Raw genomic sequence first — 24024 nt, 5'->3', positions numbered from 1 at the left:
CCACACAAACAGAAAATGTTGTTGGCTCTTTTGACTCATTACGGAAGATAAATACAATATAAAGACATGTATACAATAAGTGACATGTTCCACAAAAAATATTTAATTTCAGTTTCAAAAACAATGAAAAATTAAGTTTGGGACATTGGAAAAGGTGACCGTGTCCGCTTAATAGAGGTTACCGTTTAATAAAGGTCACTTTAGTACGTAGTATTATACTATGAAATTTTCAGGACTTTGCCATATGGCAGCTTAACACAGGGTGACCGCTTAATACGGTGCTGCTTAATACAGGTTCTACTGTATATACATTATTTACAGGGTGTTAAATTACGAGGTATTCTGGCGAGTTTCGCATTGATTTCGTTATAAAGACGAAACTTTATTGTTAATAAATTTATACACCCAAGGCCATACTAAAGTTTTATGTTGGGCAATTATATTTATACTATGAATTCGCTTTCCGCCTGGCAAATCCAAAGCTTCCATAGTCACAATTGTTTCTAGACTTATAGTTTATTTACTGACATGACGTCACTAGCTCGAAGTGGCTTGATCATGGCTCCGTCTCGTTGTCTGCCGGTACGTGTCGGATTTTGTCGGGTTTTTTGTGGTTGGTTTAAATTTTGTTCATCTTTGGCAGAATTCTTGTGGATTTATCACTCGATTGTCGAACGTATTGATTTCAAGACATTTTGAGTTTTGTTTAACTCATAAAAAGTTGAAATCTTTCATAATGTCTAGTCAGTCAATGAAAATAGACGATCGCGTCGAAGTTACAGGTAAACATCTCACTGGAACTGTAAAATATGTTGGTACAACTTTGTTTGCTTCTGGAAAATGGATTGGAGTGCAACTTGATGAAGCAAAAGGAAAAAATGATGGTACAGGTACGATAAACAGTTATCTAGCATGCAAAAGTTTTTTTTTGTATGCTGCAACTGTGCAAGTGCTATTAATGTGATAAATTGTAAAGTGTGAATTTGTTTGTCATTCTTTGAACTGACAGAATAAAATTTGAACATCATGTTTTTAATATTTACTTTTGTAACTACATCTTTTTCTTTATTTGAGTAGTTCAAGGTCGGCAGTATTTTGTATGTCCTGAAAACCATGGAATATTTATTCGTCAGTCACAGTTATCAGTTTTATCAAATATCAACCAAGAATCATCACCACCAAAAGAAACTCCTCGAAAAACTATTTCATCTTCATTACCAAAGCCAAGTTTTGGACGTCCCTCCCCTCCAAAGGAAAAGCTCCAGGAAGATCGTACTGAGGTATGTTATGATTTTAAAGTGAGAGTATTCATTGAAACCCAAAACAAAATTTTGCAAGATTTATTAAACCTCTTTTTTAATGTAATACAACCTAACTCATAAAATACACAATAAAGGTGATTATTGATTTACTATTAGATTGCTTTATGTTTAACATTAGTCTGAGAAGGCCGTTCCTACTGTCTCTAAGATTGGAAAACCAACATCATTGGCTAGTTCACCAAATGAACTCAAGACAAAACTTGCGAGTGGTCTTCAACGGCCAACCACCACTCGTTCAAGCCTTGGCTCTAAAGTGGCAAGTGGAATTCAGAGTCCTTCAAAATCTGGTGTAAAATCTGGTCTCAAAGCTCCAGGGTCTTCACAGACTCCATCAACTCTTCGTATCAAACCAAGTGCTCAAGCATCTTCTTCAGAACAGGTGTCTTCCACTCAACAGCAGCAGAAAAAGCCAGAAGTTGAACAAAGCAACAATAGCAGTGGGGTTTCGATGAGAGATATAGTTGACTTACAGCATCAATGTACTGAAAAGGATCGTAAGATACTTGATCTTGAAGAAAAATTTGCAACAATTAAACAAAAACGTTTGGAAGATAAAGCTAAGTTGAAAGAATATGAAAAGACAAAATTACAATTAAATCAGGTAAGATTGCTGTTAGTTATTATTTTTTAAAATCATTAAAGTTTAGTTATAATTTTAATCCTTAATCTCACGTTTTTTTGTAGTTACTAACGTACAGAACAAAGTGGCAAGAATCGCAAAAAGATTTACAAGCACAACTCAAAGCTGCAAAAAAGGTTAAAATTGTCTTTAACAATCACACCTTATTTACTTTTCGATCCTCAAAGATTGCTCATGTTTTTTTCTATTGCCATTACTGTTTGTATAAGAAATTATCTTCTTTTGAATGTTAAATTTTGGATGCATATTTTCAGTTCATGTTATTTACTAGTGTTATTTTCAAACTATAAACTATTTTTAAACTTGGTTGTCATTAAATGGTAAAGTTTTCATGTTTATTGTTACAAACAGGAACTACAAGAAATGAAAGAAGCTCATGATGAGCAACCAGATGATTTAGCCACATTGCAAGAAGCTGTGGAGATGGCAACTCTTGATAAAGAAATGGCAGAAGAGAAAGTATGTTTCTGAAAATGTATTTACTATCCATGATTATCCATCAATTGTACAACTTTGTGGTTTAGCTTATTTATTTGTTAAGGATTATTTTCAATTATTTCATTAAAACACCAGTAGCTTATTTCCAGCATGACATTATTACTACTATATTATGTTACTACTTTATTGCTAGTATTTGTTCTCACTGACATTTCTATCTCAACATATTAACAGCTTGAGTCTATAGTTCAAGAAAATGAAAGTCTCAAAGAAAAAGTGGAAGAACTTTCGCTTGAGTTAGAAATATTAAAAAGTGAAGTCTCAGATGGAGGTAATGTGTGGATTATTTGATGTATAAACCTGTGTTTTATTTATCTTATAATTTATTTTAGTTGGAAAAGTTATTTTAAATAGTTTACGATTTATTATAGGAATTGAAGGAGCTGCAAACAATGCAGAGATCAAAACATTAACTGAACAAAATAACAAATTGAAAGAAGCTGTGGTCAGGTTTGTTGAGACAATATGTATGATCTGAAAACAATGACTCTTTGAGATTTTTTTAAGTGAAACATTGTTTTTTTTTGTTAGCTTTCGTGAACTAGTTCAATCTGAAAAATATGAACAACAACGTTTAAAGAAACAGTTCAATGACTTAAATAACACATTGACAGCACTTCAAAGTGAAAAAGAAAAACTTAATGATCAACTATCAGTAAGTTCTTTGTCTTAAAAATGATTGTAAGAAAATATGTTTTTCCATTTTGTAGTAAATATTTATGAATTACATTATTACAGGCATCTGATGCTACTGTGGATGAATTGAAAGAACAGGTTGAATAGATGAATTAATTTTTAGTTTATTAGTCAACACTTCAAGTTAACCTTTATTGACACAAACCATGATATTTGCTTTTCCCTATATTTTCCCATAGTATATTTACACTCTGTTTTATATAACAGTTGTCATCACCATTATCGTTTATTTCCCTTTACACCCATTGTAATTTTTAATTTTAGGTTGATATTGCCATTGGTGCTGAGGAAATGGTCGAAACTCTCACTGATAAAAATCTAGAGCTAGGAGAAAAGATAAAAACTTTGCAAGAGACGATAGAAGAATTGGTTTGTTGTTAAATGAATTGATATCTTTGTTTATTTAATAGGAAGTAACAACTTTGATAATTGAAAGTTTCATGTTAATTCACACTTACGTTGAAGAAATTTGCTTTTGTAATGAGATAAAGACAAACTCGCACAAAAAATAACGCTTGCCGAATTTTGTAATGGAATAATTACAAAATATAAGAAATGTTGCGTTAATACAAACTTATTTTAATTTGTACATTTTTGTACAAGGCATGAGAAGGGATAGAATCTTTATCATAAAAATAAAACCAATGACCAATAATTTAGCTTCATTTAAAACACTCCAGTCCTTTGAGTTTGTTTTATCAGATGCGTTTTACAAAAAGCGATTTTTTGGATGAGTGTCTACATAGATATAATATAACTTTTATTTCACATATTCTAGCAGTCAAGAATTACTTTTAAACATTTTGTATATAGGAAGCGTTGCAAGATTTAAATGAACAACTTGAGGAAACTCACAACCAAAATGAATTGGAAATGAGAGAAGAAATAGAGATGAAGGAGAATTCAATTCGTGAGGTCGGTGTATTCACAATCTATCCAGGATACAGTTACATTTGATAAGTCCAGTAATTGTAATGCATCATGCTACTTTCTTCAACTTTATATAGCTGGAAAGGAAAGTAGATGCAGCACATGGAAGTATTGTAGATCATCAAAAAACTATTGAAAAATTTAGAGAGTTGGTCAGTGAACTTCAGGTAAATAAATACTTCATGTTAGATGTACATCTACAACACATGTTTGACATTTAGGCTGTAGAAAGGGATGTTTATTTTGTTTTATTGAGTGGAATTTTAGATAATTTTACAATGTCGAATATGTTTTTTTGTGTATCATGTAACATTTGTAAGCGAATGAAAATACATTTTTTTTTGGTTTTCTATTTAGAACACAATTGTTGGTTTACAAGAACAAAATGGTGTTAGTAATGAAGAAAAGAAATCCGTACTAACACCATCAATTCCTGACATTATTAATTTGAAATTTCAAGCAGCTGAAACCAAATCTCGTGCAAAGGTTTCATTCACGCAATATCTTTTTTTGGTTACGAGAAATTAAGATTTGAATAATTTGCATTTTGACATAAATACCAGAATAAAATGTTTTCAAGTATGGAGTTTTTCTCCAAGGACCTTTCATGCAAATATTTTTTATCAATTTCAATTCTTATTTTTTCGTAAGTAATAACAATTCATTAATACTTACATAATCTGGTTTGTTGATATGTATTGTCAAATTTATGATTTTAGATGATGAGCAGTGAACTTGAGAAGTTTGAGCTTCAACAATGTAAAGAACAATTAAAAATGATTGAATCATTTCTTCCTGAATCTTTCATGAAACGTGGAGGTAAAAAACTTTTAGATTGACGTTTTCTGCATATATTTTTCGTAGTCGTTGACGGTTGAATTATGATTAATGATTCTGCTGCATGGTTGAAGTTTTTTTCTTAGAGACTAAAGAATTGATATTGTTCTTGTAGTTTTGTTTGATTGTTATCAGAACCTTTAGTAAATGCAGTGTTATTGTGGATAATATAACTTTATTTGACTTACAACTTACACCACGTTAAATGGTCAAATGGTTACATTTTTAAAACAAGTAATCAAGGATGATTCTTGCTCCTTTATTTTCATTAATTTAAAGGAAAACTTAAATCAATCTGATTTATTTTTCTGTCGTAATATTCATTAGGTGATGCAGAAGGAATATTTTTATCATTGCTGATGCCTCGACTTCAATTTAAATCTCAATTTTTGCAACGTGAGATAAATGAAAAGGTAAAGAGGGATTTTACCATCATGTACTCTTTGTCTTAATATCATGTTGTCCATTTTACTGTCTTTCAATGTTCTCCTTCTGTTCAGAGCTACATGAATAAGTAGGGGCCCTTCCCCCCAACAATACTTCAACAAAGCAATTGTAAACATGTGATGTTTGTGTTTTATGCTTAATGAAAATGATAAGTTAGGTATTGCTATTATTGGCGTACTTCCAAATTTATTTGTTAACTCTTATTATATATGCATTTATTTTCACAGCAATATATTGTGTTTCTTATCGTACTTTGGGGAGCTTGAAAGCCTGGGTCCTGGAAAAGATTGTCCCTTTGTCCCCCGCTTCTTGGCGACCCTGCTTCTGTTAATGCTATGTCGTTCATTTTATTGTCGTTTTTTATTGTCGCTCTAGTTTATTTTTACTTAAATGTTTTTAGTTCAGTATTGCAGCAAGTGTTGAAGATTCTGAAATTGTCAACAAAAACGATCAAATCAACTTCGCTTCATTTATGAATTTTTCTTTGTGTGTTTTTGAATCGCTTGTAAAGCGTTTTGAAAGGTAACACTGTTGTCATGTTTATGTAATATTTAATGAATCATATTTGTGTAATGCTCCTATGGTATCATGAAGCATCATTTTATCTATTCTTTGATTTTTAGAGGTTTGTCTGAATGTAGTACAACTGCATTTGATCGAATTACTAGCACATACAATGAACTGGCTTCACACGAGAAATGTCTTGATGATTTAATCAACGTTCTCAAAAAAGGACAGGTTTTTGTACATTTAAATACTATGATTTATTTATCTTTCCTAAAATATGCTGTTTGCTGTCTATATCTTCGTCGAATGTGCGTTTCTAACTTTCTTTATCATGTCGACGTATTTGCTTAAAATACAATTGAACCTGTTTTTTCTCTTCTTTTCAGTTTGATGATAATATAGTGATGGGTCCTTTAAAAAAAGCCATAGCTAATTATGACGTAAGATTATCATGGATTTAAAAACTTGAGTTGGTAATAGTCACGTGGCAACGATCACGTGGCTTATATACAATCAACTGTTTTATTTTAGATGATGGTTCGTTTTCATATAAGTCACGAGACTTCATCATCTTCCCAATTTTTACAAGATCAACTGCAAATATTCAACTGTGGAGCAGACACAATTTCTATTGGTTTGACAAAATTTAAACAACTTTGTGGAAAGGTACAAAACATTGTTAAAAAATGCGAAAATAAATCTTACTATAACACTATGTATGTCACTATCTTTATTTTTAATTCATCCAACTTTTTAAGAGCATTATTTCCATTCGTTATAACAAAATGTCAAAGTTATTTTGTTTTATTCGCGATATTTCATATTTTACGAACATCACTGAAGAAATTTTTGGAAGAATTTTATGGAAAGATAACAAAATGTCTTTATTAGCGAAACTAATTTGCTTATTTTGTGTCCATTGTTGCTGTATGTATAAACATTTTAGAATTGCGAAGAAGGAAGTGAGTTAGGATCATTGTTCTCTGATATCGAACTAAGAAACATGGAAATACGGCAGTTATCTCGTAAAGTGAGTTGAAACGTGACAAAAAAAGAAGAATTTAAGAAATTATCGCATAAAATCTTGTTGTCGCTCGTTATTTTCAACAATCTTTCTTTTATTAACATATGTAATTATGCTAGTTAATGATATTTTATCATTTATTTGATCGTAATCATGTACTATGTAAGTTTGATGTTGTTTCAAATTCTTTAATAGATCAAGCGAGCCATCCCCCAAGAAAGTTCCAGTGAACTAGCTGTTCCAAAAGAGGTTCTTAGAAATTTATTCATGTGATCTTGAAAAGTACATTCCTTGATCTCACATATTAAATTCCTTGATTTTATATATTATATTCCTTGATCTTTAGTTCCTAAATTTCTTGATCTTCTATATTACATTTGTTAAATATTTATTAGGTGCAAAACTCGTTGTTGGATTCTCTCAAGACGTTCGAGAAAATTGTACAGTTTGTCAATGAATATATCGGCACAATATTGGAAAAGACAGCAATATTACCAGGTATTTCTCTCTTTTCCTTCATTGATTTAATGCTGCAAGGATATTACTGGGCATAATAGAGTATTATACAGTTCCTAGGATTTTAATTGAATATTTTGTAGTGTTATAGTATATTATTAAGAAATTAGTTTGCAAGGTCGATTATTTTTTAGTATCACAGTGACGCACTCTAGATTTGCGTATTGAATGCCTTGATTGAACGTGAAGTGAGATGAAAAAACGATGTTATCCGAAAGCAGAATTTTTTTTAAGTTTTATGAAGAATTAGAATAGATGGCCAAGATATTTTAGTAGACCAAGATAGGCAACTACACCAAGATAGGCAACTACACCAAGATAGGCAACTACACCAAGATAGTTTACTACACCAAGATAGTTTACTACACCAAGATAGGCGACTACACCAAGATAGTTTACTACACCAAGATAGTTTACTACACCAAGATAGTTTACTACACCAAGATAGTTTACTACACCAAGATAGTTTACTACACCAAGATAGTTTACTACACCAAGATAGTTTACTACACCAAGATAGGTAACTACACCAAGATAGTTTACTACACCAAGATAGTTTACTACACCAAGATAGTTTACCACACCAAGATAGTTTACTACACCAAGATAGTTTACTACACCAAGATAGTTTACTACACCAAGATAGTTTACTACACCAAGATAGTTTACTACACCAAGATAGTTTACTACACCAATATAGGCGACTACACCAAGATAGTTTACCACACCAAGATAGTTTACTACACCAAGATAGTTTACTACACCAAGATAGTTTACTACACCAAGATAGTTTACTACACCTAGATAGGCAACTACACCTAGATAGGCAACTACACCAAGATAGTTTACTACACCAAGATAGTTTACTACACCAATATAGGTAACTACACCAAGATAGTTTACTACACCAAGATAGTTTACTACACCAAGATAGTTTACCACACCAAGATAGTTTACTACACCAAGATAGTTTACTACACCAAGATAGTTTACTACACCAAGATAGTTTACTACACCAAGATAGTTTACTACACCTAGATAGGCAACTACACCTAGATAGGCAACTACACCAAGATAGTTTACTACACCTAGATAGGCAACTACACCAAGATAGTTTACTACACCAAGATAGTTTACTACACCAAGATAGTTTACTACACCAAGATAGTTTACTACACCAAGATAGTTTACTACACCTAGATAGGCAACTACACCAAGATAGGCAACTACACCAAGATAGGCAACTACACCAAGATAGGTAACTACATTAACGTGAACATATTTCACTTCGAAACGTTGTGTTATATTTTATAGAAAATGAAAGTCTCCTTAGTGGTCAACTTGAAGAAATGTCTCAAGACATGACAATTCTGGTCTTTGAAAATGAAAATGATTCAGCTAAAGATTGTCTGAGGTTTGAAATTGAGTATAACTTGTGATTCCCCCGTCCCTTATAGTTGATCTCTCGTTTGAGAGATCGTTTGAAATAATTTAAATTCAATAGTTATTTTGTATGTGAGATTTAATAAATGACGAGGCTCATGAGATTTTCCTTTTTACGTTTTAACCCTTCTAGCTTTTCTGTTGAGAGTTTGATTTTATTTTTGTGTTCACTTCATATTTTTTATAAAAAAAGATAGTTATTGCAAAATTATTATTGACGGTTGTATAGTTACTATCAAATCATTTATTCAGCTATTTTTTCAATCTCATTTAAAGCTTGGCCTTTAATAATGTCATCAGTCAACTTTCAAGTTTTTTCATAAAGATGCAAGAAGGAGAATATGATTGTAAAGTTTCAGAAAAAAGAAGGTGCGTATTTCAAAAACTCTTTTATTGTATCATGTTACTGACATGTTATTGGCATGTTATTGACCCGTTAGTGGCATGTTATTGACCGTTAGTGACATGCTATTGACCGTTAGTGACATGCTATTGACCGTTAGTAACATGCTATTGACCGTTAGTGACATGCTATTGACCGTTAGTGACATGCTATTGACCGTTAGTGACATGCTATTGACCGTTAGTGACATGCTATTGACCGTTAGTGATGCTATTGACCGTTAGTGACATGCTATTGACCGTTAGTGACATGCTATTGACCGTTAGTGACATGCTATTGACCGTTAGTAACATGCTATTGACCGTTAGTGACATGCTATTGACCGTTAGTGACATGCTATTGACCGTTAGTGACATGCTATTGACCGTCAGTGACATGCTATTGACCGTTAGTGACATGTTTTTGACCCGCTAGTGGCATGTTATTCACATGTTATTTGCATGTTACTGGCATGTTATAGTATGTTATTAGTGACTTGTTATTCAGAGGTTACTAACATGTTGCAATAATTATATTGCATCATTAAGCTTTATTCATTGCCTGTGAACATTCTTTTGCAAGTTATCTTTATTTTTATTTTCTTTTAGAATGAGTTACCTTACGTCACGCGTGCAAAAGCGTTACGTCATGAGTTAGCAGAATCTGGGAGCGTCGAGGAAAAACTTGCAGCTAAAGATAAAGAGTTACAGGATGCAAGAATTGCGTTGAAAATAAAGGTGAACTTTTAAATTTTGATTTACTGTCAATGTGAAACGTTGTTCATTGTCATTTTCATTTTTTTTTACTTTAGGCTGAGGAAGTATCTCAGGCAAATATTCGTGTTGGCTTACTTGAAAAAAGATTAGATAATTCAACAAAAGAGGTAGGAAAATCTATAATTCAGTGTACAAACGAAGATTTTGTTGTTTGTATGATTGTTTTTATAATTCAGGCTGATTCTCGTGTTGAGCAAATAAACAAGAAGTTGCAACAAGCTGTGACTGACTTGGAAAAACAGTCTCGGTATTTAGGTTTTAATAAATTATTGATTCATTTCATTTAACGATCTATGAATTTCGTGTTAGTAAAATACTTTTCAAGATGTTCAAGGTGAATTTTGATGCTCTAGGGAATACGAAGAAACTTACGATGCATTACAATCAGATATTGATCATCTTGAGAAGGAGAAAGTTGATTTAAAAAAGAAATTAGATGCTTTGTCAAAGAAATCTCTACTTCAAGATCTTGCCCGGCAGACTTCTGGTATTGGAGCTGTAGTTGCAGCAGGTTATTGGATACTTTGACAGTTTTATAATTTTTTAATGCATTAATCTGCTGGCAAAAGCACTTTCTTTTATCGAGTATTTAGTTAACTATAAATTGTCACACTGTTTTAGGAGCTGTAGGAAAGACTGGGACCAACCGTACATCTGTTGCGTCATCGGGTGAACCTGTGCAAGTAATAATTAAAGATTCTCCTGTGTTGCTAAGGCAGGTTTGTGAACATCGCGCTTGCTTACACAAAGTATATCATATTAAAAAATGATGATGGCTATAATGTTGTATTGATTTTAGCTATATATAAGGATTGTTAACACTATTTACCTTAAAATTTCTATTGTTGACAACTGTAAACAATGTTGTTGTATTATTGAGAGCTCAGTGTTTTTGATCGCGTAGTTTACAGTATAGCAACATTTAAAGTGATTTGTTTGATCACTAACTTGTTTGTTATAACCACACTTTTGTAGATGGAGTCTTTGAAAATTGCTTTGAATTATGTAAAAAATGAAAATGTGCGTTTGAAGAGTGACAAACTAAAGGTAACATTATAAAATGATGAATTTGTTTGTTTTTTAAACGTCAGAAATTTATCTTATGTTTTTTTTTAATGATTTAGGCGAGATTACGAGCTTTACCTCAACTTTTTGTACCTCCAAAACTTGCTTCTTCTATAAAAAATGTGACTTCTACGAAACGTGCTCAAACATTGACCAAAATTGCTGAATATTCTGAAAAAATTCAATCTTTGCTTGATGTAAGTGTCTGAAGAAACCTTTTGGATGCGAATTGACGAGGACAATTTCTGTAAAGACACGTTCATAGTTGAATAGATAAAATGGAAGTATGGAGAAGGAAGATGTAGTTACGTATGGTTCTTCGCAAGCAGCCGAAATTCTATTTAATTGATTTATTTTAATCTAACATGTTTGTTTGGTTACAGGAAATAAACTTATTAATCGCAACTCCTTATCTTGTTGATTTAACAAAGACTAAAGCCGGTAAATTTTTTTTTAAATGTAAAGTTTGTCATTACGTGACTTGATAATGGAAAGGGGTTGAAAACCTTGTTGAAATTTATTGAATATTTCGTAGCAAGAAACAAGTTCGAAGAGGTCAATCGTTTGAAAAAATTGAAGGATCTTACTGAAAAGAAAGATAATGTAAGCATTCTCAGTAAAAAAATATTTTGAAGAAATTTTCGATTTTTCACATCATTTTTTTTCTTTACATATATTGTTCAGTTGCAACAAGAGGTTTATAAACTGATGGCGTCTACGTATGCTGGAGCTAATATTCAAACAGATTTTTCTTCATTTATATCGCCAACATTTTCCAAGGTCAGTATTGTATCTTGATTGATAATTTTACCTATAAAGTCATTATTAAAGAATAATGGTGGCCATTGTTGTTCTTTTCACCTTCCTTTTTTTACAAATCAAAGCCAAAATCTGTTCAACCCCCAAATTCTGATCAATGTCTATTCATTTTTTCTATTGGAAGTTTTATGATAACAATCATCGAGTTTATCAACCTGCCTTTATCTTGTAAAATGTCGTTATACACAACTGACTCGACATAAAACTCAATGTATATTGTCTAAATATTCATATTTACTGGTATTTCATTTTTATGTAAGGCTTTACAAGAAAAGATAAATCCTGTTTTCTTTGGAAAGATAAGTATTCCTGATACAAGCGAGAAAGGAAAAGTTTATCCAATAACTCTTCGTCCAAATGAATTTAGAAAAATTCATGAGACATTTCTATGCTGAAATTTATATAAATTCAGTTTTGCATAAACTGAAGAAACTTGGACAAAAATTGCTTGCTTGCTTGTGTTAGTAAGGTCTTGTGAAAAGGAAGAATATAGTTAAGTTTTAATTTGTATAAAGTTGATGACAAAATCATAAATATACAACACAACAATCATAAGCATGATTCACCTTAATTTTTGTCCTAAAACGTAGGTTTTTACGCTAGAACTCTTTACTAAAAGAAAAGAAAAATAAGTTACTAGTAACTTGGCTAATTAGAGTAATTTTGTATAATAATTCTGTTGTCGTACCAACAGTCTGCTATATAATCATGTGGTGCATTGTAATAGTGTTGACTCAGTTGTCTTCACCCATTAACAGTTGAAGACCATAATTGTCCGTTTAGTTTATTCATCAAAAATCATCGCTTTATAGCTACACGAACGAATTTATAGACGAATCAGAAAAGTTTACCAATGCAAGTTATATCCATCTCTAATATAAGTCTATAATTACTTAGTACAGATTCAAAACAATGATCTCTGGTTGTAATATAAATATCATAAATATAGTTGGTTGTAGTAACGCGCACTTTGATTGCTGTGTATTGAAACATGTTGACTACGTCATCTTGTGGCATTGATGACATAATGGCGTGACGAATGCTCTAAATTCCTCATGACAAGACTGGCCGTGTATGTTATTTGATTGGCCGTGTATTTTATTACCGAGTTGCTCATTGGTTGATTCTGATCATAATTCGCACATTCTTAAAATGCACTGTGTAGATACTGTGGTATAGCCGTTTAAGGTTTTATCATTCATTTTCGCTGAGATGCGAAGTTGAAAATAATAAAGCGTATTATATAAAGGTTTTTGTTTCTCGAAAAGTCAAATTTGAGACAGTGAAACGGAGCAAAAGCATTCACGAATGATTAAATTTCAAAATGTCGATATGCAAGTGAATGAGGTAAGGAAACATAAAAAACTTACTCTCTCATGAAGGTTTTTGGGCGTTTTGTGGTTGCTGAAACTCAAACAGAATTTTTTTGTACATATTTTTAAAGAAAGTATGGCAAATATTTCACGAAGAATTGTTATTCGTATATTTTAAATTTTAGTTTGTTAACAGAACATCATCCATAGGAATTCCCCTCTGATTGCCTCGTGACAAAAATGTGCTGAAGTTAACAATTTTATAACATCGCATTAACAAAACACATTTGTTAACTTTCGAAATGCTTTTTTTCTCTCGTTTTCATCATTTTTAAGTCAGAAATCCCCGGACAACTAGGTAGAGATTTCTGTTATAATTGATCTAATAACAGTTTGGGATCATAGACCCCCCCCGTCAATAGAAGAGAAACGGAAACGATTTTAATTTTAATGTTAGAAAATGCAAACTTTTGCTTTGGTTTTGTGTGATCTGCCGCAGAACAAATAATTTATTCCCTTCTAGAAACGTGACGTTTATGGCTACCTTGACAATACTCTGTCTTGGGTTAAATAAACAGTAGTTTGAAACTGGCGAATCATTCGTTGCCACATAGATAAACTAAATATTCCTGAAATTTATGAAATGACTTGAATTTTGTCAGAAGAAAATGCTTTACCAATAATCTTCAGAGATTCGCAGGGAAGATTTACGTGTAAATCTCGGCAAAAATTCAAAAAGCGATGAGCATGTTTCAGGTTCAGAAAGATCTTTGTGTTATAAATAGTTAAATAGTACTTGGAAAAATGTTAGATTCAGTCTCCATCATACTCCGTACTAAAAAGTGCTAAGTCATTCGGCTATTTCGGTACCAAGCAACCTGACTGAAACATCCTCAAGAAATGACGTGCGAATGTGGTATGGTCAGTGGGTTAGCGTCCCAGACAGTGGTATGGTACAGTGGGTACGATACGTAGAAAGGTTTATGACGTAGGCTAGGGTATAACCTCGCAAAATAAAGGTGGTTCTTCTAAGTTCTCAAAAATTGTACGTCTATGATCTATTTATTATATGTATTATATGTGTGCGATTATGACCTATTATCAAACAGCTAGTCATCCCCAGGTCCTTAGCGTAGGAGTAGGAGTGTAAACAGCCTGGGCCTGGGTGCGAGGGTTGTCAAAATCAAAGCAGTAACTCCAGAAGCCATATGTTGCTCTTGTCGTCAAAACTATAGTGAAAACTCAGATTATTACATCTTCAGGTAAATATTGGAAGATTTATAGTATTGAAAATCCAGGTTTATTATGCATTTATTAGGTAAAATTTAAAAATACTCATATTTTAGTTTCTATGTTAATTTTAATGGTAAAGTAAATTTATGAATGAGGAAATTGTTTGTCTTATCATTAGTCATTACATAATTATTTTGGTAAAATATTTACAACTTTTGTACAGACATCCATCCAATTTTTACACGCCTTATTTTCATATTTAGTGTTAGCCTATACCGTGATTATATTTACATTTCTATTTATTCACGAAACACGAAAATCTGTCTTTTCATTTCGAAGTAAATATTGTATGTTTCAAGTGTGATTTCTATCTAGGACGTTTAATAAATTCAACGTTTTAAAGCGTGAAGTAGAAACGCGCCAAAATATGCTTCGTGTTTATGAAAATAATATATGTTGGTAAAAGGTGCTGAAACTGAAATTTTTTGTCCTTTAGTCAGTTTAAATACTCCTCCAATATAATTTGTGTTATACTTATTTGTAGAGCTTGCACTACTATGACCTGTTAACACAATATGATCATTAATCTTCATTCTATGTGCCATTGCCACTGTATCACCAGCATAGTAGTACATTTGGGAATAAATATAGTAATATCCATCATGAGCCACATATAAATATCCATCATTGTACTTCATTCCTCCTGATTCATGACTTTTAAGCCAATTTGTTATTCTGTTGTAAGCTGACAAATAAAAATAATAAATTGAGCATATATTGTACATATAAGAACTTTGCATTCCTAGTCATATATAAACATTAAAGGATTGTGCAACCATGTGAACTTGGGTAGATGATGATGGATAATTATGTACGCATGTCATTTGTGAGTATTTACCATACCTAAACTTGGCCTTGTTGCTCCACCATAACCCATTAAATGTGCTGACTCAGCATACTAGTAAAAGAATTGAAAATGGTTATCTGTAAGAAATTGTTTTCTATTGTACTACATATTTTTACTTACAATTTGTGTTGGTTTAATTGTTGTTGAAGTTCCTGGTGGTCCTGGTACACCAGGAATACCTGTATCACCTTAAATTGATCATAAATCTTTAATAATGATGTTACATTTATGATATAGTAGACAAGTTGTATAATATATCAATTAATATGAATACCTTTGGTACCAGTATCTCCCTTTCTTCCACTATCACCTTTTATCCCTTTATAACCCATGTCACCTGTAACAAAAGCTTACTAAGTTTTCAAGTCACTTTTCAATTTGTTGCTCATTTTTCAGGAATATTTTAGCATGCTAATTACTTAAATAATTGTTTTTTTAAGATCATTTTAGTACAAATTCCTGCCTTTTTTGACTTAAGAACTTTTAATTAACTTTTTATATAGAACAGTTTTTTGGGAAAACTTTAAATTTGTACAATTTAAGTTAAAATCTTTGTCAGATTTGAATAAAATCCTAAAAATGACATTTATAGTTATTTTCACAAATTTTATTCATTATAGATAAATAAAGACATGCTAGACAATGATAGAAACAAAGTAAGTTATCACCTTTTCTTCCTCTGTGTCCTCTGCTACCTTTATTTCCCTTGAAACCACGTAGTCCTGTTATAAAATGGCAGAAATTTTATGTGGATATATTCATGGCATACTTATATTTGAAGATAGTCTTATAGATATAGAAAATTTATATGCTAGCAAGCATAAAGTTGAGAAAATCGTCATTACTGCAAGATAAAAAATATTTATTGCTGACATGTGTGTGTTAATATCAAAAAAAGATCACAGTGGTTGACAATATATATCAATGTTTTCATACTTCAAATAAATTATTTTTTGCTACATCAAGACTTGTAGAAATGAAAAAAGCAAAAAAAGGTTTTAAAAATGAAAGAGAACTGGAGATTATGATTGAGAGGTTGCAATTTGTTATACATAAAAAGGCTTTCATGGATAACAGTTAGAAAAAAACAGATCTATAAGATCCAAAAATCTTCATAGACAATACTGTTGAAGATGCGTGATTTGTAAGAAGTAATGTTAAAGTATGGTTACTCAGCTATGGCAGAAATTTTTGTGTACATAGATGGCGGACTGTTCGGCCCAAATATGATATATAAAGAATGTGGGCATTTGAAAAATATACCATTTACAACTCTAAATAATTAGGAAAAATCATTATTTTTCCTTTTCAGTGTATCACGTAAAAGTTTTTCTTGGAAAAATGCAGAATATTGCATTGGATTTGACGAAATATTTTAATGTAAAGCATTGTTTACAAAATAAGACACTGAACTTCAAATGTTAAAATGTTTCTGACTATTTGCAAGTATAAATTGTGCTAAAATGCTGCAATTATTAAAAACATTTTATTTAGTTTTTATTTATTTAATTTCCTTTCAATATTTTACTTGAACGTTGTTAAATAATCATGACAGGAAGAAACATCACAATTTTTGCAATTTTCGAAAATCTTACGTCACAATCATATACAAAAATTTATCCACGTTTAAAACGAAGTGTGTTTTGTTTCACAATTATGTACGTAAAATATGTAAATTTAATAAAACCTGTTTGTTTTAACTAATTAACAAAAGTCTGTTGTTTTATATTAATATGTGATCCCCATTGTTTTGACTTTTCTACGCACGAATAGCTTTGCAGACATTGATGAATAGCTTTTACTTGAGTTGTATTCGTCAATAAAAAATGAAAAACAGTCGGAATATGACATGTTTGTTGATATTTTTTTGTTTTAACATTTCCGTATCTCAAGTTTCCTCACACGTTCATTTTTCTGTTTCTATATTTACCTTGAAGGGAATTTTGTTTACATTTGTATAACAACTACAGTCTACCGGAAATGTAATGGTTACCACAAACTACAAAAACCATTAGAACCTTTTTATTATAATTTTTTATGTCTAATGGACCTTTGAGACGTTGGTCATATTAATGGAACTTCCTGTAAAGATGATACGCACGCTGCTGTGAATGCTTGCAAAGCCATGTTGACTTTGTAACCTGATTAGCACGTCCCGAGTTGAAACACATTGTTTTATTACTTCTTTAGGGAATGGAATGTTAGGTCAAAGTTTACTTCGTTTGTGGTCACGTGATGGATGCTGAAAATGTCAAAAGGTTATTATATTGTTCTCGTGTTTTCACCGTTTCATTATGATGAAAGTTAGAGTAATCTTAAGTGCTTGAAATTTGTTACGACACGCAAATAATGGCGACTTGTGAACGATTGCATTCTCGATGTTTGCGTTTACAATAAATGAATTGAAATTTGATAGCTGTCTAATGGAGTTGTCTGCTAAGTAATGGCGCTATATCCGTACTTTTTATCTGGGATGTTGGAATTCTACAAACTGCAGTTGGTCAATTGATAGCTAGCTTTCAATGTAATGCTCATATCACATAATTCATTGCATAATCAAACATACCGAAACATTACCGCCATTTCAAAGTATCCAATAAGTTCGTCATATTTCATCCAAAGAATTCGTGTTATGAAATATTGTTTTTACACTTTAAACATGTAAATTTTTGTTGACGATAATTTTTTTATTTTTAAAATCTGCCAAAGTCAAATGTTATTCAACAGTGCTCGCATGTTTTTTTTGCGTAAAACATGAGATTCAAAAGGCAATTTGACTCTTTTAATAATCAATACTTCATCATAATTAAATTGATATTTTATGGCCAAATAGCTCGATTTTCGCTATTAAAACAGCTTTTGAACATATTTTAGACTCGAATCAAAGTGATCTCTCTTAACTTATATTACAACATGTTAAAACACGCGAAAAATATAAGTTCTACCATATTTACTTAAGGTTCATTACATGTCTTGTTGACATACGTGTTTTATTTTTGGATAAATTTGGATTATTGCTTTATTTGAGATGGTGATATTTTTCAATGCAGTTTTTTTGTCCTTTGTTAGGAAAATAGGCTTGCGTGACGTCCTTATTTTTAATTACTTTAAGCATTGTTTGTCACAAAAATTCAACAATGCATTCAATGCATGCTATTGCTGCCTATTGATAAAACATAAACACACATTTCTCAATAAATAAAACATACCTTGTTCGCCTTTCCTTCCTCGACGTCGTTTTCCTATAGACAAATGGGAACATAACAGTGAGACTTGGCGTTACATTAACCATATACTCGATCATTTACTGTTTCGTTTCGATATCACAATAGCAGCATTATTACTATTTGTGAATTGCGTTTTTGCATATAGTGCGCGCTAACGACGATGAATATTTATCATAATCTCCGTATTTTGTGCATGTTGATAATTTAGAAGTAACATTAACTTGGCTTTAAGTGTTTTGATATGAGAATATGTTTGATGTCAACAAAATGTTAACTATTCCTTGACAATAATTGCTTTATTTACCGCAACATTTTGTGTTCTTTGAGTCAGCAGCTCTTGCCACGCGGCTTGTATATTGCATCTTATTTATTTCTTCCGTAGTGTACAAATCATTCTCGAACTATTTGGAGTATTCAATAGCTATTTAGAAAAGCACTCGTTAAAATATTCATTACAATAATCTCCAAAGTGAGATACCTTATTACTTTCCGTGCTTTCATCTCTGCTTATTTCTTTTGTTTTTGAAATTTCGTTGTTCTCGATTTTTCTTACATTGTCTTTCAATTTATTTATTTCAACATGTTGATGTACTATAAATCCCAGTAATAAAATCGTAAACACCGCGTTAAAAGCGACTGCAATAGATAAAATGCTCAATTTATGTTCTTTATCGCTCATGTTTGAAAACGTAAATTTCACAGGTATTGTGAAAAATCTAAGTGATAAATGAACGATACGTATTATTCTTGAGGTAACGAGACATGGATAGAAATGGTATTACTATTTTGTCATCATGGTACTTATAAAACTACCCACATGGCACCCCGTCTTCCTGGAAGAGAAATATGAATTCCGGTTTCCGCCAAATTGTAAAGTTTGAAAAAGAATGCGACAATATATAGCCGGGACCTCCTGAAAACCGCTTTAGCGATGTTTAGGATCAATGGTTTTATTACTGTAATTTACGACAAAAATATTTAAAATAAAAATAAATACAATAAAACTTATCATTCAAAAATAATCATGGGAAATGTTTATGTTTTTTGTTTCTTCCTCAAACGTGTATTGTTTTGAATTGATTCAGAGAATTTAATACGATTTTATAATTTATATTCCTCTGAATTTGTAACACTCTCTCCATGAACAGTATGGTCGTTGATAGTTCCGTCAACATTTGAATAGAATTAAACAAAATATAGAACAATTTTGGTAATTTTTTCGATATACCGTTCTATAATTCTGATGACAGCATTGTTCTATAAAGTGCTTGTTGCTTTGTAATTAACACCATTTACTTTTAAAAACCATTATTGCCCAAAAAGCAACACTATTGCTCTACAAAACAACACCATGCTTTGTTCTATGAACACTATTGCTCTACAAAACAACACCATGCTTTGTTCTATGAACACTACCATTGCTCTATGAACACCACCATTGCTCTATGAACACCACCATTGCTCTATGAACACCACCATTGCTCTATAAACACCACCTTTGCTCTACAAAACAACACCATGCCATTGCTATATTAACACCGCGCGCTCTTATTTAGTGTATTTTCTTTTGAAACATGTTTGACGATTCGCGTTTGATGATCTCCGGAGGAAATTTGTTTCATTTTGTTTTTTGATATTTTGAAAGGAAATTCAGAAATTCAGTGTATAACTGTATGATGCAACAACAGTTGTTTTCTTAATGTTGTCAACAATTTTCTTCAGTCTTCATTCACGATATCTGAATGTTTTGTGTCAAAGCAATGTCATTACGTAAAATATGAAACATTAGTATAATTCTAGACATAAGTGCACAATTTCTTGCGGGAAATATTTGTCTCTTAATGGTTTTATCTCCCCATCCGTATTGTCTAACTTATTTCCTTTCAAAAATATTGGTAAAGTGATTTGAAAAAACAACTGATCAAGACAATGAAAAGACTGGTATAAATAAACAAAATTGATGTTTTAATGTCTCGCAATTATAACTATTCAAGTAACATGTGACAATTCTTGTGGATTTAAAAACTGCATATACTCAATACCATAAGATATATTCACCATGTACACACATGTAATGTTTATAACACCTAGCACAATTTGCATGTATAATCTTTAAGACGTCCATCCTATGATATAACAAACAAAGTTAGATAGCGTTTTTTATTGTCTATACTAAGTTACTATGAAAGTTACTGATTACATCTATATTATTAACGTGAATCAGTTTATTTGGGCCGATTGTACTTAGAGTAAGCACTACGTAACGTCTTCTTAATCCTTTTTATGTTTACTTGTTTTATATGGACATACGCGTTCATTCATTTGTGATATTGTATTACAGTAAAACTGTGAAATGATAAAATGAAATTTATATTTTAATTGTACATTGATGATAATTTAAATATGTGATAAAAATTATCATTTTGAGAACTTACAAGTTGAAGAGGAGTAGCTTACGAGTTATTTACAAGTTCTTATACACATATAGTATAACTTTTTAAGGATGTATGATAAATGCTCCAAAGAATGTATCTGTACTACTATATTTGAAATATTTACTGGACTTTGTACGTACGCTTATTCTTTGATTAGTTGCGACATAAAATACACCAGCTATAAACGATCGTTTTATGTGGTATGATTTTAGTATCACTTTATCATCAATATATAAAGAAAATGTTACAGCAGTACCATCCTTAGAAAACAATTGCGCATAAATGTAGTAAAAACCACGAACAGCAATGTTTAAATATCCATTATTGTAGTTCATTTGTCCTCTGTTGTGCCCAATTGTCCAATATGTCAATAGAAAGGCTGAAATATGGAAAGAAAATTGCAAAACATGTTATTTGAATAATCGCCGTGGCCTTTGTTAATTTTTTTAAATCAGACTCGGTGTTTATTCGGACACAGTGTTTTATGGCAAACCTATTAAGAATAGTAGTGAGTAAATTTGTTAAACCAACGTCATAAACTTTCATTATAAGGCAATAAAAGTTACTTCTATTACATCTTATCTTAAATTTTATATCACCTCAGTTGAAATATTAAAATTTCATGCATCATTAGTAGACAGCTTATTGATGCGCAACGTTTTTTATAAACGTTCATTGTTTTGTTTTGTTTTTTAAATACAAACCTCTGTCGTTTCCTTGTCCAACTATAAGTGTTGATTTTGCCTCACGTCCATCTCCAACAATGTGTGCTGAATGTGAAAGCTAGAAAGAAATTTTTAATGACTATTATTATAAAAGGTGGCTGTCTCCTATCAAAGTACTACTATGCAATTATTTATATGTTGGTTTGTGTTTTTAAATACAGTGGAAAGGGATTTATCTTTGATATCATTTCATCATCACGTTCTGATCACGTGACAAAAACAATTTTGTGTCGAGACGTGGATATATTTGCGAGTTATACATGGACAATAGAGAGAATGTAAACGTCTTTACCCTCGTTTCCACGTCTCCTTTGTTACCTGAATGTAAAACATGATTTTGAGCATTTTTGTTAATTTATCGTTTCAACCAACATTACCCCGTGACAGTCATGGACAGTCATGTTCATGATAGGATAATAGTGAGCAATGCAAACCTTTCTGTCCATTATTTCCAGGTCGTCCCGTATATCCTGGTGCTCCAGGAGATCCATTAAGTCCATTTTGTCCTGTTCGAATTATCTGATGAAATGTAATCTGACCTTTTTTTGAGTTTCGGTTTGAAACATTGGACAGTAGTCTTTATGTATGTTAATGTTAGTTTTTATGTAGATATGTAGTTCTTAGTTGTTAAATAATCGTAGAATGAAGCTATTTTTAAAACGTTCAGTTCTACATTTGTACATTAAAATATCTTTTGATTCCGAATGTTATGTCGACGGGCCATCTCTCCGGTAATTGGCACTTATTCCTAAACTATTTTATGCAGTGTATGGATACAAATTGCGTCTCATAAACTAGTGCAAATACAAAAATCATAGTTTATTTTTTTATATTTTGACCAATCGAACCACACATTGTATTGTTGAATTATTGTAAATAGGATTAATTGTTATTGTTTTCATACCTGTGTCGCCTTTGTCCCCCCTTTCTCCCTTAGTCCCAGGTTTTCCTCTTGCACCTGTTCAAAGTATTTTCTTACATTTTACTCGTATTAATATTGCTACAGAATTTTCTTTGTACCTTTTCTGCCTCTCCGACCTCGAGCACCTTGTCAAATGGTTCATAAGAAAATATTCAACAGTCAGTAATTGAAATATTTACTTTATTTCCACTGATCTTTCAAAACTTTTAAACAAAAGTACAACAGAGTACAACGAGGTATCTTCTTCTAACCTTTATCTCCTTTTGCTCCTTTTAGTCCCACACCTGGGTCATAGTGAAGTACCATATTTTTATTTGCTCATACTTTGTTTACAATAGTTTCATATTACAGACGTTAAAATAAATCATATAGGGACTTTCAAAATCTTACCACAGCAGCCAGAATTCTTGCTTCGTTTGTATCTTGTCATAAGTAATTGTTTATTTTCCTTGTTTAAATCATCATTGATCAGTATTTCCTACATAATCATACATTTATAGGTGGCATTTTCAATCATCTTGATAAGATATCATATTTTCACCTCTTGATTTATCGTACTTTCGTGGCTTTCTTGTCTTACCACTATCTTTAATACTTCAGTTGCTGTGTCATGAATATCTTGTTTTGCGTTAAGTTCGCCATACTTCAACGACATTTTCTCAACTTTTGTAATCAATTTTTTCTGCTCTGCAACAGTTTGTATTAGCACGTACGTCAGTGTTGAAAATAATAACATTGTGACGATGATGTGAACAATGGTGAAAGACAGAAACTGTTGTCTTGCTATGCAATTGCATTTTCTTTCTGATTTTGTCATCTCTTGTGCTTCGTTACAAGTAAAATATTCTGCAGGACGTTAAATGTGAGCTGTAGATAATTTACATTGTACGACGAAACCTTATTATTGTTCTTGGAACAGATGATACAAGCGATTGCAAATAAGGTTTATTGGCTAAAATAGGAAACGATCAAATTTCTAACCTATAAATATATATGAATTACAAGTTACCATTTTTTTGTCTTCAATTGAAGAATAGTAAAGATTTTTTATGCGCGATCATTGGTTGTGTGATGAAAATGAAAGTCCGTGAAAAATGCTTTTGCGAATTTGCATTTTTGGTAAATAATTGTAAGAATGAAACTTAACTACAATATTGTTCAAACAGTCGAACCTGTGAAGTTTAATCGGGTACTAATGTCTAAAGTGGGCCCCTGATGACGTCATAGACGTAATAAACGTCAACGTTATTCTATGAGTTTGATCATAATTACAATTTGTACACTGGTACTGAAAAACGAATACTGTACTTGTTATACATTTATTAAACTGACAATTTAGAGATTTGTACTTATCTTAAAA

The 24024-nt window shown here is 31.6% G+C and overlaps 3 protein-coding genes and 1 long non-coding RNA gene across 7 annotated transcripts; 1 reads left to right on the top strand and 3 right to left on the bottom strand.

Annotated features, from left to right (window-relative positions):
- Positions 1-586: 586 nt before the first annotated feature.
- On the top strand, positions 587-22447 carry LOC124447259 (dynactin subunit 1-like). Of its 2 annotated transcripts, XM_046998154.1 has the most exons (38): positions 587-890; positions 1078-1280; positions 1441-1923; positions 2007-2078; positions 2314-2421; positions 2635-2731; positions 2832-2910; positions 2992-3115; positions 3199-3234; positions 3421-3525; positions 3970-4071; positions 4164-4253; positions 4444-4572; positions 4806-4905; positions 5251-5336; positions 5771-5892; positions 5994-6108; positions 6264-6317; positions 6409-6543; positions 6824-6907; positions 7097-7150; positions 7297-7399; positions 8732-8831; positions 9137-9225; positions 9849-9979; positions 10054-10125; positions 10195-10265; positions 10372-10529; positions 10640-10737; positions 10994-11065; positions 11143-11280; positions 11467-11524; positions 11619-11686; positions 11768-11863; positions 12163-13249; positions 15976-16011; positions 17546-17613; positions 22198-22447. In XM_046998154.1, exons 1-35 carry the CDS (start codon positions 737-739, stop codon positions 12295-12297), a joined length of 3921 nt encoding a protein of 1306 aa, XP_046854110.1. In that variant the 5' UTR covers positions 587-736; the 3' UTR covers positions 12298-13249; positions 15976-16011; positions 17546-17613; positions 22198-22447. The 2 variants fall into 2 exon arrangements, with proteins under 2 accessions (XP_046854110.1, XP_046854112.1); XM_046998156.1 differs by lacking the exon at positions 15976-16011.
- Positions 10542-12519, bottom strand: LOC124447284. The gene is made up of 3 exons (XR_006948676.1): positions 12469-12519; positions 11162-11328; positions 10542-10693 (listed from the first exon to the last, which is right to left on the bottom strand). It is a non-coding gene; the product is annotated as an uncharacterized LOC124447284 (long non-coding RNA).
- LOC124447274 (adiponectin-like) lies at positions 14509-19356 on the bottom strand. Its single transcript, XM_046998179.1, has 8 exons — positions 19061-19356; positions 18887-18983; positions 18565-18597; positions 16024-16077; positions 15630-15692; positions 15476-15543; positions 15352-15406; positions 14509-15193 (listed from the first exon to the last, which is right to left on the bottom strand). The coding sequence occupies exons 1-8, from the start codon at positions 19259-19261 to the stop codon at positions 14838-14840; spliced, it is 927 nt and encodes a 308-aa protein (XP_046854135.1). The 5' UTR covers positions 19262-19356; the 3' UTR covers positions 14509-14837.
- On the bottom strand, positions 20900-23598 carry LOC124447280 (collagen alpha-1(XVII) chain-like). Of its 3 annotated transcripts, none has more exons than XR_006948674.1 (8): positions 23206-23598; positions 23055-23142; positions 22916-22948; positions 22763-22789; positions 22177-22700; positions 22035-22060; positions 21722-21800; positions 20900-21396 (listed from the first exon to the last, which is right to left on the bottom strand). XR_006948674.1 is itself a non-coding variant. In XM_046998186.1 (5 exons), exons 1-5 carry the CDS (start codon positions 23479-23481, stop codon positions 22570-22572), a joined length of 555 nt encoding a protein of 184 aa, XP_046854142.1. In that variant the 5' UTR covers positions 23482-23598; the 3' UTR covers positions 22547-22569. The 3 variants fall into 3 exon arrangements, 1 of the variants encoding a protein (XP_046854142.1); XR_006948675.1 differs by having other exon boundaries at positions 23245-23598; XM_046998186.1 differs by lacking the exons at positions 20900-21396; positions 21722-21800; positions 22035-22060 and having other exon boundaries at positions 22547-22700.
- Between the last annotated feature and the right edge of the window lie 426 nt (positions 23599-24024).

This window comes from Xenia sp. Carnegie-2017, unplaced genomic scaffold (assembly GCF_021976095.1).
Source record: "Xenia sp. Carnegie-2017 unplaced genomic scaffold, XeniaSp_v1 HiC_scaffold_22, whole genome shotgun sequence".
Classification (NCBI taxonomy): Eukaryota; Metazoa; Cnidaria; class Anthozoa; order Malacalcyonacea; family Xeniidae; genus Xenia; species Xenia sp. Carnegie-2017.
This window is presented reverse-complemented; position numbering and strand designations above follow the sequence as displayed.